Source organism: Tupaia chinensis, unplaced genomic scaffold (assembly GCF_000334495.1).
Source record: "Tupaia chinensis unplaced genomic scaffold, TupChi_1.0 Scaffold000198_1, whole genome shotgun sequence".
NCBI classification, from domain to species: Eukaryota; Metazoa; Chordata; class Mammalia; order Scandentia; family Tupaiidae; genus Tupaia; species Tupaia belangeri.
Genome location: NW_006159673.1, coordinates 1,851,296 through 1,863,914, shown reverse-complemented (window position 1 = coordinate 1,863,914; position 12,619 = coordinate 1,851,296). Strand labels below are relative to the sequence as shown.

Sequence of the window (12,619 nt, the reverse complement as noted above, 5' to 3'; positions counted from 1 at the left end):
TGGTTACGTCACTGCGCTCCCATGTAGTCAACCGCGGTTTGAGTCCTGGACGGGACAGCTTCAAACTCATGCCAGGCTCGTGTGCGTGCGTGTCCAAGATCCTGAGAGGAGAACGGAGGAGAGGGGTTTGCGGTGTGGCCATCCCCCTGGGGCTACAGGGGTTGGGGGTGATTACTCGCTTTCTGTCTCTGTGTCTCTGGCGAGCGCACTTGTCCTATAGCAAAAATCTCCTTAAAAAAGTACAAACGGGCTTGAGAAAGTCTACGAATAACGCCGTGGATGTCCCAAGGGCGTTCTTAGGGTGTCGCTGCGCGCTTTTCGTGTCTCTAGGCTGTTTTATGTGACTGAGTTTGCTCCCTTTTTAAAAACTCAGGGCGTGATAGGGAGCTCAGATACTTCCGGAATGGCATGAAGGAGTTCTTGACATATAACCACAGCCGCGTCCTGATGTACGAGGGACGCTACGGATATGGGAAAAGCGAGTTACTCATGGAGATCGAGTACTTGGCCCAAGGCGAAGACCACAGGTGAGTGTCGGCCTCGCCAGCCCTCGCCAACACAGAGACCTTAGAGCTGCTTTATGTCAAGCAGCCACGACCTACCTGGCTGGGTGCCCCGCGCCAAGTGGGTAATTAGATGAGCGTGCTGACTGAGCAGCGGAGAAGCTGAGCCGGCTCCTGCAGGTCCAGACTGAGCGCCCGCTGGGGCTTTAGGGTTTAAGGCGTCCTGAGTAGTACACAGACAGATGGGGATCAACCGGCGCAGAGGCTGGGGTCCGGGCTTGGCGGGGCCTGCAGACCGCCACGGCCCTCCACCTGGCTGCTGGCCAGGGAGGCAGCGGTGCACACCCTGGAGGCCTAGGAGAGGGGAGAGAATGGAAGGTCTCTGGGCTTTCCTCGGGAGACAGAGCGAATGGACCCGCTTTGTGTTGGTCCTCTATTTCACCTGAGGGAAGTCACGAAACCTCTCTTGGGGACAATCCAGCTAGCAGCCTGACGGGAGTGGGTCGTGTGAGAGTCGATGACCGTGACGGTGGCCTAGACGGAGACCATGCTGTTTCAGAGCCTTGCACCCCGTGGCCTAGCGCAGCAGGGAAGTGCTTGTTAACTGTGGTGTTCTCAGATGCGTGTCTGTGCCTCTTTCGTGCCAGGCCAGAGAGACGCCCGTGTAAAACATCCTCAGGTCACTGAGGGGTGGCTCACAGCGTCACGTGTTCACTCGTTCAGTCACTCACATGTCCCAGGGTCCGCTAAGGTAGTGACGGTGCTCCAGGGCTGACCGGGCGGCAGACAACAGCAATAGACCGCCTGGGTCCCGCGGGCTGGGAGTCCAGGGCGGGGTGTCAGCGGGGCTGGCCCCTCTCGAGGCAGGAGGAGCTGCTCCAAGCCTCTTCAGCTTCTGGTGGTCTGCTGGTGATCGTTGGTGCCCCTGGCGTGCGGGAGCCTCACTCAGTCTCTGCCGTCTCGTCCCTGGCGTTCTCACTGTGGGTTCTTGTGTCTACATTTTTGCGTAAGGCCCCCTCCTCCCCTGTATGACCTGGTTACTGGTGTAGTAAGGTCCGACTCTGAGGTCCTGGGGAGCTCAGACCTTAACACACAAACATTGGGGTGGCATGAGCCCACGCATGACAAGTGCCAGGGCCCTGGCTGTGACGACGTCTTGGCCCTGCCCTTGAGGAGCACTCTCGGGAGAGGAGGAGGGGACAGCAGAGATGCAATGTGGTGGGGCCATGGCCGGGACCTACGGAAGAGCAGAGTAGGCGCTCAGGAAGTGGGTGTGGAGCCCTGCCCTGCACCCCAGGGCTGCGACTGCACGGCCGCGGAGGTGATGAGGTGCCAGGGCTGAGGGGCTGCCAGGCGAGGGCAGGGAGCTCTGGCCAGCCTGTTGTCAGCAGAGCATGGCAGGAAGGGTCTCGATGTTCCCAAAAGGGGCACGGATCTGTGCCTGTAGGAAACGGGGCGACACCAGAGGGTGTGCATCCTACCAGAGCCTCCAGGCTTCTGTGAAGGTGACACGTGGCAGTGGTCACATGGGTGAGTGCCAGGCCCACCCTGGGCGTGGGGGAAGGACCCGAGGAGTGGTAGCAAGGCCACATCATCAGGGCTCAGGCTCGGACTGGGGCGAGGGGCACAGAACAGCGCCCGTCCCCGGTCACCTGCCGTCACGGCTGAGTACAAGTGTCAGGGCGTGCCTTCAGCCTTTATTCTTTCCAGAAAATACATTTTAAAATCTCTTCCAACTCTTTTTTTTTTTTTAAGAATTATTTTAACTTTGTTTACTTTTTTTTTTTTTTTTATTTTTCCAAGCCTCTTCAGCTTCTGGTGGTCTGCTGGTGATCGTTGGTGCCCCTGGCGTGCGGGAGCCTCACTCAGTCTCTGCCGTCTCGTCCCTGGCGTTCTCACTGTGGGTTCTTGTGTCTACATTTTTGCGTAAGGCCCCCTCCTCCCCTGTATGACCTGGTTACTGGTGTAGTAAGGTCCGACTCTGAGGTCCTGGGGAGCTCAGACCTTAACACACAAACATTGGGGTGGCATGAGCCCACGCATGACAAGTGCCAGGGCCCTGGCTGTGACGACGTCTTGGCCCTGCCCTCGAGGAGCACTCTCGGGAGAGGAGAAGGGGACAGCAGAGATGCAATGTGGTGGGGCCGTGGCCGGGACCTACGGAAGAGCAGAGTAGGCGCTCAGGAAGTGGGTGTGGAGCCCTGCCCTGCACCCCAGGGCTGCGACTGCACGGCCGCGGAGGTGATGAGGTGCCAGGGCTGAGGGGCTGCCAGGCGAGGGCAGGGAGCTCTGGCCAGCCTGTTGTCAGCAGAGCATGGCAGGAAGGGTCTCGATGTTCCCAAAAGGGGCACGGATCTGTGCCTGTAGGAAACGGGGCGACACCAGAGGGTGTGCATCCTACCAGAGCCTCCAGGCTTCTGTGAAGGTGACACGTGGCAGTGGTCACATGGGTGAGTGCCAGGCCCACCCTGGGCGTGGGGGAAGGACCCGAGGAGTGGTAGCAAGGCCACATCATCAGGGCTCAGGCTCGGACTGGGGCGAGGGGCACAGAACAGCGCCCGTCCCCGGTCCCCTGCCGTCACGGCTGAGTACAAGTGTCAGGGCGTGCCTTCAGCCTTTATTCTTTCCAGAAAATACATTTTAAAATCTCTTCCAACTCTTTTTTTTTTTTAAGAATTATTTTAACTTTGTTTACTTATTTATTTTATTTTAATTTGACCAGAGAGGGACAGAGAGAGAGAGAGAGGGAAAGTGAGAAAGCAAGCTGCCATTTCTGGGACTTGAACCGCAGTCGGCCATGTGGGAGTCCTGTGCCCTTCACCACCACGCCGCCTGCTAGCCCCATCTTCCGGTTCTCGATCTCCTCACGAACAGGACGATTGCTATCGCACTGACTAAGGTCAGCCTCGAGCAGAAGTTTTACACGGTCCAGATACTCATGGCCAGCGTGCTGGGCCTGGACACTTGCAGACACTACAGGGAGCGGCAGACCCGACTGCAAAACAAGCTCCGGGCGCTGCTGGATGGGAAGTTCTTCTGCCTCCTCAACGACATTTTCCACGTCCAGGTAACGCAGGCCCGGCTTGTGCAGGAGGCCCAGGAGCTCTTGGCCTTCCTCACCCTCTGTTCTTATCCGGGGTATCCAGGTTGAGGGAGGGGGCCCCAGGCTCCCGTGCTTGTGCGTCCACAAACCTGAGACCTAGCGATGCCGCACTCAGGGATGTCCGAACCGCACCTGCCGCCCTGCGTCCCTGCCTTCCCATCCCAGCTGCCCTGTCTCTGCTCGCTGCTGATGCAGACAGCGTCCGGGCTCTCCTGCCTCGGGTAGGTGCAACGGCCTCAGAGCTGGCAGGGGCCACGCACGCATAACACACGAGGATTTTAGGGCACAGGACCGCTAAGGGATTTTCCTGAAGTCACACAGCTGCTGGTTCCTTTTGCTCTGTTTCCATACCCAGTACCCTCATAATTCTTCCTACAGTTCCCGTTCTCACGTGAAGTTTCCAAGATGAGCACCTTGATGAAGCAGGAGCAACTGGAGTTACTGTTCATGAACATCTTAGAGCAGGTACGAGCGTCTGTGGTCAAGCGTGGGTCGGAGGGATGGGGCAATGGTCACACAGCCGGGTGGCTTGAGGGGTGCAGGCTGTGTTGGCGAGAAGTTTGGAAGTGTGTGAAACCTTCGCCCTAGTGCCTCACCCTCCCCGACCCTTCCGTGAGAGTCTGTTCAGAATTTCCACCGGAAAGGAGCCCATTAAACATGAGGGCTGAGTCCAGCCTCTCCCAGGCCTCCGTAGGAGATGCGCTATATTGAAGCGGTCATGCCTGCAGGATCTGCGGCCAGACTACCGTGGCTTGAGCCCCCAGGCCTGAGTAGCCTGGAGCAAGTGACTTAGCCTCTCTGAACTCCCTCTGTTCTCTCTCACGCGGGGGACTGTACGGCCTAAATGACCAGAGCACACGCGGGACACTTGCCTCTCTCGTGGCAGACGGACGGACGGCGATGTGCGCGCGCTCTGAGTAACTGCCCATACATGCTGATAATCACCGATTGACACCCCAGCTCCCGCCTCTCTTCTAAGCACCAGAACCATGTTCCCAAGAACATTTTATGCCTCTCCCTTGGACTTGACCACCTCACAGACTTCAGGGTCTGAAGCCAAATTCATTTCTTTCTTTTTTTATTTTTGCCTTAGGGTGCATGTGCTAGTAGTGGGTGGGGTGTAGAGAGAAAGCGAGAGAGATCCAGTAAGAGGAAAAGTGAGAGATCACTCCCTGGGTGGGGTGTAGGGAGAAAGCGAGAGAGAGATCCAGTAGGAGGAAAAGTGAGAGATCACTCCCTGGAGGGATGGCCACGCCGCGATCTCTTCTCCCAGGGTCTTGGGCACGCATGCACACACTCCCAGCATGAGCTTCAAGCTGCTGGGCCCAGGATTCGAACCATGGCCGGCCACGTGGGAGTCCAGTGACATAACTGCTACGCCATTTGCTGGTCCCATGGAGCCAAATTCATTTTCTTCCTCACCCTGCTCCTGACCTCGGTTTGTTTGTGGTGGAGTCATTTCTGAGAGTGACCCCACTTCTTCACTGCGTCCCTCACAGGCTGCCAAGCCCTGCTCCTTCCACCTGGGGCTGTCTCGGGGACCCCCACCCCCTCCCTGCTGCCCTAGTTCAGGTGCTCGTCTCCTGGACTGTTCCCGTGGGTTCCCAGATAAGCCCTGTGCTTGGAGCACCCTGCAGGTGACTGCCGGGAACGCGTACCTCCCAGAGCAGCCCGGATGCCGAGGAGACATAGCAACCCATTTCAAGTTTGCTTATTTCATGAGAGAGCCTGCAAGAGGCAGGGAGACAGGTACCGTAGACACCTCTCACCACACCACGTCCCCGCCCTCCAGCTGGTCAGGGTCTCGGGTGCGCCTCAGGTGTCCTGGGTCCGTGGGGTGTCGTCCCTGTGCTAGTCTCCTTGGTTCATAGATGAGTCGCTGTCTCGCCAATGTCAGAGTAAAAGTCGCATTTCTACCCGCCCCGTCTTCCTAAAGAATCTAGTCGACAACAAACAGTATGATGCCACCTTCTCATTAAGGCACTTGTTCCCAGCGAAGGACCGAGTATCTGGCGACAGAAAGGGGCTGAAGGAGGGCCAGCAGGTGGCCTGGTGGTTAAGGCACTGGACTCCCACGTGGCTGACAAATGGTTCGAGTCCCGGACCCGGCAGCTTGAGAATCACACGGGTCTCATGTGCATGCATGCCCAAGGTCCTGCGAGGAGAGTGGAGAAGGTTGCAGCATGGCCCGCCCCCTGCAGGCGCCTTCTCACTTTGTCTCCCTGTCGTTCTCTGTCTCCAGAGAGCTCATGCACCCTGTGACAGAAATCTTACACAAGGGAAGAAGGGAAGAAAGAAAGGTAGGAGCTGAGGGAGCCGACTGACTGTCTCTGTGACATGAGGCAGGGTAGCCCCTCACAGTGGCGATCTGATGACACCCGCAGTTTAAAATAATGAAAGCACAGAGGGGAAGAATGGGCTAACCCTGGCCCTGCTCAGACGGAACCAAAAGGCAGCCAGACTGTCGGGGGTAGGGAGAGCCGGGAGGCGGTTTCTCCGGGACACCAGGGCCTGCCTGCAGGTGATGGACTCTGCATCTGACCACGTGTGTCTCCGAGACCCGGGCCCCCCGGGAGATGCACAGTAACTGCTCCACGAGGAGTGCGTCCCTTGGCCTGCCTAGAGGCGGGCAGTGGCCTTTTCAAGTGGGGCACACCCGCGCTCACGCAGCCGGAGCAGGGCAAGCTCGAGGCAGCCCTGCAGCTGCCTGGGCTCAGCGGGTCTCAGGGCGCACCTGGAGCACGTGGGGTTTGAGCGGGCGTCAGACGGCCATCCCCGGAGGACTGCATCTGTCAGTGGATCGACAGGACTCGCGGGTCACCTGGCGAGTGTTGTTAGGTCACGGGTCGCGCGCGACGTTGAAGTAAAGCCCCGTTCATGTCAACAGGTCTGCGTTATCGTTACGCTACGGCTTGACCAGGGAAGAGGCTGCCCGGATTGCGCAGCTCCCAGCACTAAATCACTGGGAAGAAGGCGGTTGGGCTAGCACGTTCTCGGGCTCCACCCCGAGGGACACGGGCGTGAGGGTAGGCCTGCACGGCCACGCAGGGAGGGAAGCCGGAAGCCTCACCGCGCTGCTCTTCATTTCTCTGCCTGTCCAGACGGTGATAGAAGAGAGGATTATACTAATTGTCGACGAGGCCCAGTTTGTGGACTCAGCCTCCTGGGTCTTCATGGAGAGGGTCATACGAACGCTTCCCATCTTCATCATCATGTCCCTTTCCCCCTTCGAGCACGCCCCGTGTGCAGCCGCCAGAGCCGTCATAGAGAACAGGCACACCACCTACATCGCCCTGGGGACGATACAGCCCAAGGACATCCGCAGCAAAGCCTGCCTGGACCTCAGCGTGAGCGGCATCTCCAAGGAGCTGGACTTGTAAGCCCCCTTCCCACGCCTGGGGCCGCGCCGGCCCGGCGTCCGCAGTGCCCGTGTCTGGGCTTCCACCTCGCCCCAGCCGTGTCCCTGTCGCACCTTCCCATTCGGTGCCTCGTGGGTTACCTTCCCTCTGGTTGTGTGGGTGTGCCCACTTCGTGTGGGCCGTGTGGGCACGTCACCAGGGGCGAGTGGCGGCAGGCGGGGCGTGTTCTGGTGGCCTTCATCTGCCGGGCATAGCTGGCTCCCCATGAGTGCTTCCGGAGCTGGCGCTGGTTCCTCCTGGGAGGAGCCTGGGCCTGAGCCCCGCAGTGTTCTCAGCCCCTATGGCGTCTGTGACTGTCCTGGCCATTGGGGGCGCCTTGTTCCGGGAGGAGGATATCTTGGACAAAGTCCTGTTTAAACACTCCAGGATGAATGTGTGGCTCTTTTTCCATGTATGCACGCATGTTCGTGCACACATACATGGGACTTCAGAAAGCTCATGGGCAGAGGGGGTTACAGTACAAGTTTGTTTTGGTGCAAAAATTTTAAATCCATGTATTTTTTTGTAATGTGAATTTTCTATGATTTCTTTGAAGACCCCTTATATGTACACATGTCTGTATACACACACACATATATACCTATATCTCCATATACGTGCACATGTATACCTATATCTCCATATACATGCACATATATACCTATATCTCCATATACATGCACATATATACCTATATCTCCATATACATGCACATATATACCTATATCTCCATATACATGCACATATATACCTATATCTCCATATACATGAACATATATACCTATATCTCCATATATACGCACATATATACTTATATCTCCATATACATGCACATGTATACCTATATCTCCATATATATGCACATATATACCTACAGGTCCATATATATGCACATATATACCTATATCTCCATATATGTGCATATGTATACTTTGGTCCATATACACTCACATATATACCTGTATCTTCATATACGTGCACATGTCCTACAGATCCACATATATGCACATATATCTATATCTCCATATACATGCACGGATACCTATATGTCCATATGTATATACATGCACATATACACCTATATGTCTACATACACGCACATATATAACCTATATGTATATATACACACACATATATACCTATATATGCCTGTACATCCATATACATGTATTGCTGCAGGCATCTGTATGTCATATATGTGCACATATGCCTATGTGTGTATATACACACATGTATAACTGTATTTTTTTTTGGAGAGGTTTTTGCTATAGGGCACGTGCGCTCGCCAGACAGACAGAGAGAGACAGAGAGACAGAAAGTGAGAAATCACCCCCCAGGGGGGATGGCCACGCCACAATCCCTTCTCCTCTATTCTCCTCTTGGGATCTTGGGCATGCACGCACATGCACCCGGTGTGAGTTTAAGCCACCAGATCCAGGGCTCGAACCGCGGTCAACTACGTGGGAGTCCAGCGACATAGCCATTATGCTAACTGCTGGTCCCAGCACATACTTGTTTATAAATGATCCAAATTGTCACCATTGTGGGGAGAAAGGGAAAGAAGGCCAAGGATGCCCCTTAGTATATAGCTCTGGCTTAGGAAAGATAGAAATGTTTCATGTAATTCAAAAAGTAAGAGGAAAGAAAGAAGCAACCCTAAATAGTGAAAACAAACTGAGACAGAAGGAAAATAAGAAACGAGGGCTCTCAGTGGCGCGGAAGACACGAATCATTTCTGAAAGGCGGTTCTCCATCGTGAGCGGCTGCCTCGTGCCCGTCCCCACGGCAGGTACCTGGCGGAGGCAAGTGGCGGCATCCCGTATTACTGTAAAGAGCTGCTCCAGAACCTCAACCACCACGGCGTGCTCACCTTCCACAGGTCGGACTACGAGGAGAAGACCTACATGACCTGGAAAAACCTGTTCAGTAAGTCCCTCCGGGCTCCTCCCACCTCCTCAGCCCTGGGCTGTTTCAGGAGCTGCCTCCTGCGGGGTCAGAGAGTCAGGGAGGCAAGAAAAACTGGACCTGACCTTCCAGAACAGAAGAGAATCTAACACAGCCCGGAGCTCACTGGGCCAGGCTCGGGAACGTTTGCCCCATGACCAAGGGGAGAGAATGCAGGGGCCTCTGGCACAGAACCAGGAGACTCAGATGTTATCTAGAAAGATGAAATTTCTCCTTTTCCAGAGGGAAAATCACTAGCTTAGAGTGAAGGGTCAGCAAGGTCCCCACACAGACCTACAGGGGGTGGAGGGCAGGGGGAGGCTGGGACCTGGAGGGCGGGGTGAGAGCGCCAGGAGAGGGTTAAAGCTAGAGGGAACAGGCCCCTATGGGGATTTCTGGTTTGCACCCCTTGCTGGTGGGCTCCCCTGCTGTGCTGCACGCCCCCCACGGGCTCCCCGCTGCCTCACTTTCCCTCTCTCTCCCTCTCCGTCTCCCTGGTGAGCACATGTGCCCCATAGCACATTTTAAAAATAAAGAAAGAATTGGGAACAGCAGTTAGCATAATGGCTATGTTGTTGGATTCCCATGTAGTCGACCACGGTTCAGGTCCCGGACCCAGCGGCTTAAACTCACACCGGGCACGTGCGCGTGTGCATGTGTGCCCAAGATCCCGAGAGGAGAATGGAGGAGAAGGGATTGCGGCATGGCCATCCCCCCTGGGGGATGATTTCTCGCTTTCTGTCTCTCTATCTCTCTCTCTCTTTCTGCGAAGCACACAGGCCCTGTAGCAGAAAACTTCTCAAAAAAAAAAAAAAAAAGAAACAAATAATTAATTAATCAAAAGGTAATAAAGTAAAATAAATAAATCATTCTTTTTTTAAAAAAAATTCTCTCTTTTTAAAATGGCCAGAGGGCACACATACTCGCCAGTGAGAGATAGACAGAGAGAGAGCAAGCACCCCCATGGGGCGTGGTCACTGCAGTCCCTTCTGCACTTCTCCGTCCTGTCAGGACTCGGGGCACACACGCGCAGGCACCTGGTGTGTTTTACTAAACCACCGGGGCCAGGACTTGAACTGCACGGTCAACCATGTGGGATCTGGCTCCCTTAACCATCAGGCTCCAGGGCCAGCCCCAAAATTTCTCTCCGTGATGGTCACCATGTGGTACAAAACGGGTTTGTGTCTGGTCCAGCCGGTGGCATGGTGGTCACAGCAGATGCCATGTGGCTGACTGCACAGTTGGAGCCCTGGACCCAGCAGCTGGAAGACAGGCTGCGCGTGGCCTAGGTCCCGTAAGGAATGATGGGAGAGAGGACACTGGTAGGGCCCATGCCCCAGGGGCGGTGCACTCTCACTCTCCCTGTCTCTCTCTCTGGCGAGTGCACACACTCTCTAGCAAATTTTTTTTAAATAAAGGGGTTTGTATCTGAGAGTGGGTATGTGAATACACACACATTTTGATCATCTGACTGTGAATCAGATTTTTTTTTTTTTTGGAGAGGTTTTTTTGCTATAGGGCGCGTGCGCGCGCCAGACAGAGAGAGAGAGAGTGAGACAGAAAGTGAGAAATCACCCCCCAGGGGAGATGGTCACACCGCAATCCCTTCTCCTCCATTCTCCTCTTGGGCTCTTGGGCACGCACGCACACACGCCCGGCGTGAGTTTTAAGCCACCGGGTCCGGGACACGAATCGAGGTCCACTACGTGGGAGTCCAGTGACATAGCCATTACGCTAACTGCTGGTTCCTAATCAGATTTTTTGTAAGACTGAGTGATTTTTTAAATGGTTGAGTCAATTAAGATTTTCATGTATCAGTTTTACTCAAAGCAAGGAATTGTGGATTAGCTATGAGCCAGCTCTCCCCTCTGCCTGCAGCTCTCCCCTCTGCCTGCAGCTCTCCCCTCTGCCTGCTGCTCTCCCCTCTTCCTGCAGCTCTCCCCTCTGCCTGCTGCTCTCCCCTCTGCCTGCAGCTGTCCCGTCTGCCTGCAGCTCTCCCCTCTGCCTGCTCTTCCTTGCTGAGATTCACCTCGGAGAGCAAAGTCAGAGCTCACAGGGCTGGCCAGGTGCTCACCGTCCCCTCTGTTCCTTCCCCCCCAGAGAACTTCATTAAGCCCACAGTGGAGCTAAGGAGATTCACGCTCAGCGACGAGGGCGAAGCCCAGGACATCTGCGGCCTCCTGAGCGGCGTCAGGCTGAGAATTCTGTCACTGCCGGCCTCACTGAAAGGCAAGCGTTCAGCACGGTGCTCCTTTTCCAGCGCGTGGACCCCCTTTTTCTCCCTCTAGGATGGGGACCAGAGAGAGGAGAGGATGATGGTAGTGGTGTCTGTGTGCGTGTCACGGTGCCCCATCAGCGGGAAGGTTTGCAGGGGGGTGTGCATTTACTGGAGACAGAGAGAGGGAAAGTGAGAAATCATCCCCTGGGGGCATAGCCACCCCTCAGTCCCTTCTCCTCTCCGGATTTTAGGCACACACACACACACACACACACACACACACACACACACTGCATCTGCTCTGACTTTCAAGCCGCCAGGTCTAGGACTTGAACCGCGGTTGGCCACGTGGGAGTCCCGCACCTTAGCCACCACACCACCTGCTAGCCTGAGGACTGGCTTCTTACTCCCAATGGGAAGTCACCTTCCCCAGGTGCATCTCTGGGCCCGATGTGAACAGAGGCTCATTCACCTGCAGAGAGAGTATGCTTACAGCTGAGCAGAAACCGGTAACGAGGGAGACGCTTTAATGCTGGGATGTTCTGTGTTCTGCCATCTCCCTTTTTTTAAGGATTATTTTATTTTATTTATTTATTATTATTATTTAATTTGACCAGAGAGGGAGAGAGAAAGAGAGAAAGGGAAAGTGAGAAAGCAAGCCGCCAGGTCCGGGACTCAGACCGCAGTCAGCCATGTGGGAGTCCAGCGCCCCAACCATCACGCCACCTGCCGGCCCCTCTGCCAGCTCCTTTTATAGGAGGGCAAGGACAAGGGTCTGCGTCAGAGATACATTATGGTTGTTATGGAAATGGCTTTCAAGCAGTGTCCTGGCATATGCCCTGCTGCATGCCATCCATAGGTGGCTTGGATGCTTAGAAAGGTGACCCAGGGACACCTGAAGGTTTTCTGTCTCAGACGGGTCCATTCCCGGGCCTGTTGATGTGAGAAGACGTCACATAGCCTGGCTTTGTCTGCACTCTGTGGGTAGAGTCGGAAGGCCAGATTTTGTCCCCCATGGAAGGACACCCAGTCAGGATGTCCGTGAAGGCACGTGAGCCGGGACACCAAGCCTTGAGGAGAAGTGGGGGTGGGACCGTCAACTCCCTGACTCTCGGCTGTGACAGAGAGAGGACAGTGTGTGTCATGAGAGAGAACGACTCTGGGGCAAAAAAGAGGGAAGCCTGATGCTGGGAGCGCCCAGGAGCGGGAGCTGGAGGGGCGGGGCGGTCCACAGAGCAGGAAAGGCCGGTCCGTGTGGACGGCTGGGGCCCATGTGGCCTCTCCCCCATGCCCTCACGGCCCCATGAAACCCGTCTTCCTCTTGTCTGGTGAATCGGCCCCTGCACCCGGTGCTCCCAGCACAAGAACCCCGTCTGAGTGGATGCCCAACGTGTGCTTGCTCTCACTTAGCTGGGCTGCAAGTCTGGGGACGGGACCTGCAGGTGGGGCAGGC

General features: G+C 55.5%; 1 protein-coding gene across 1 annotated transcript in view; it reads left to right on the top strand.

The window, feature by feature from the left end:
* Positions 1 to 12,619, top strand: part of ADCY10 (adenylate cyclase 10) — an 80,856-nt gene that overhangs the window by 41,673 nt on the left and 26,564 nt on the right. Inside the window, exons 14-19 of the mRNA XM_006147039.3 lie at positions 374 to 527; positions 3,378 to 3,570; positions 3,985 to 4,071; positions 6,708 to 6,982; positions 8,794 to 8,930; positions 11,049 to 11,177. Of these exons, the coding sequence (XP_006147101.1) occupies positions 374 to 527; positions 3,378 to 3,570; positions 3,985 to 4,071; positions 6,708 to 6,982; positions 8,794 to 8,930; positions 11,049 to 11,177 (975 nt within the window). The remainder of the gene's footprint in view (positions 1 to 373; positions 528 to 3,377; positions 3,571 to 3,984; positions 4,072 to 6,707; positions 6,983 to 8,793; positions 8,931 to 11,048; positions 11,178 to 12,619) is intronic.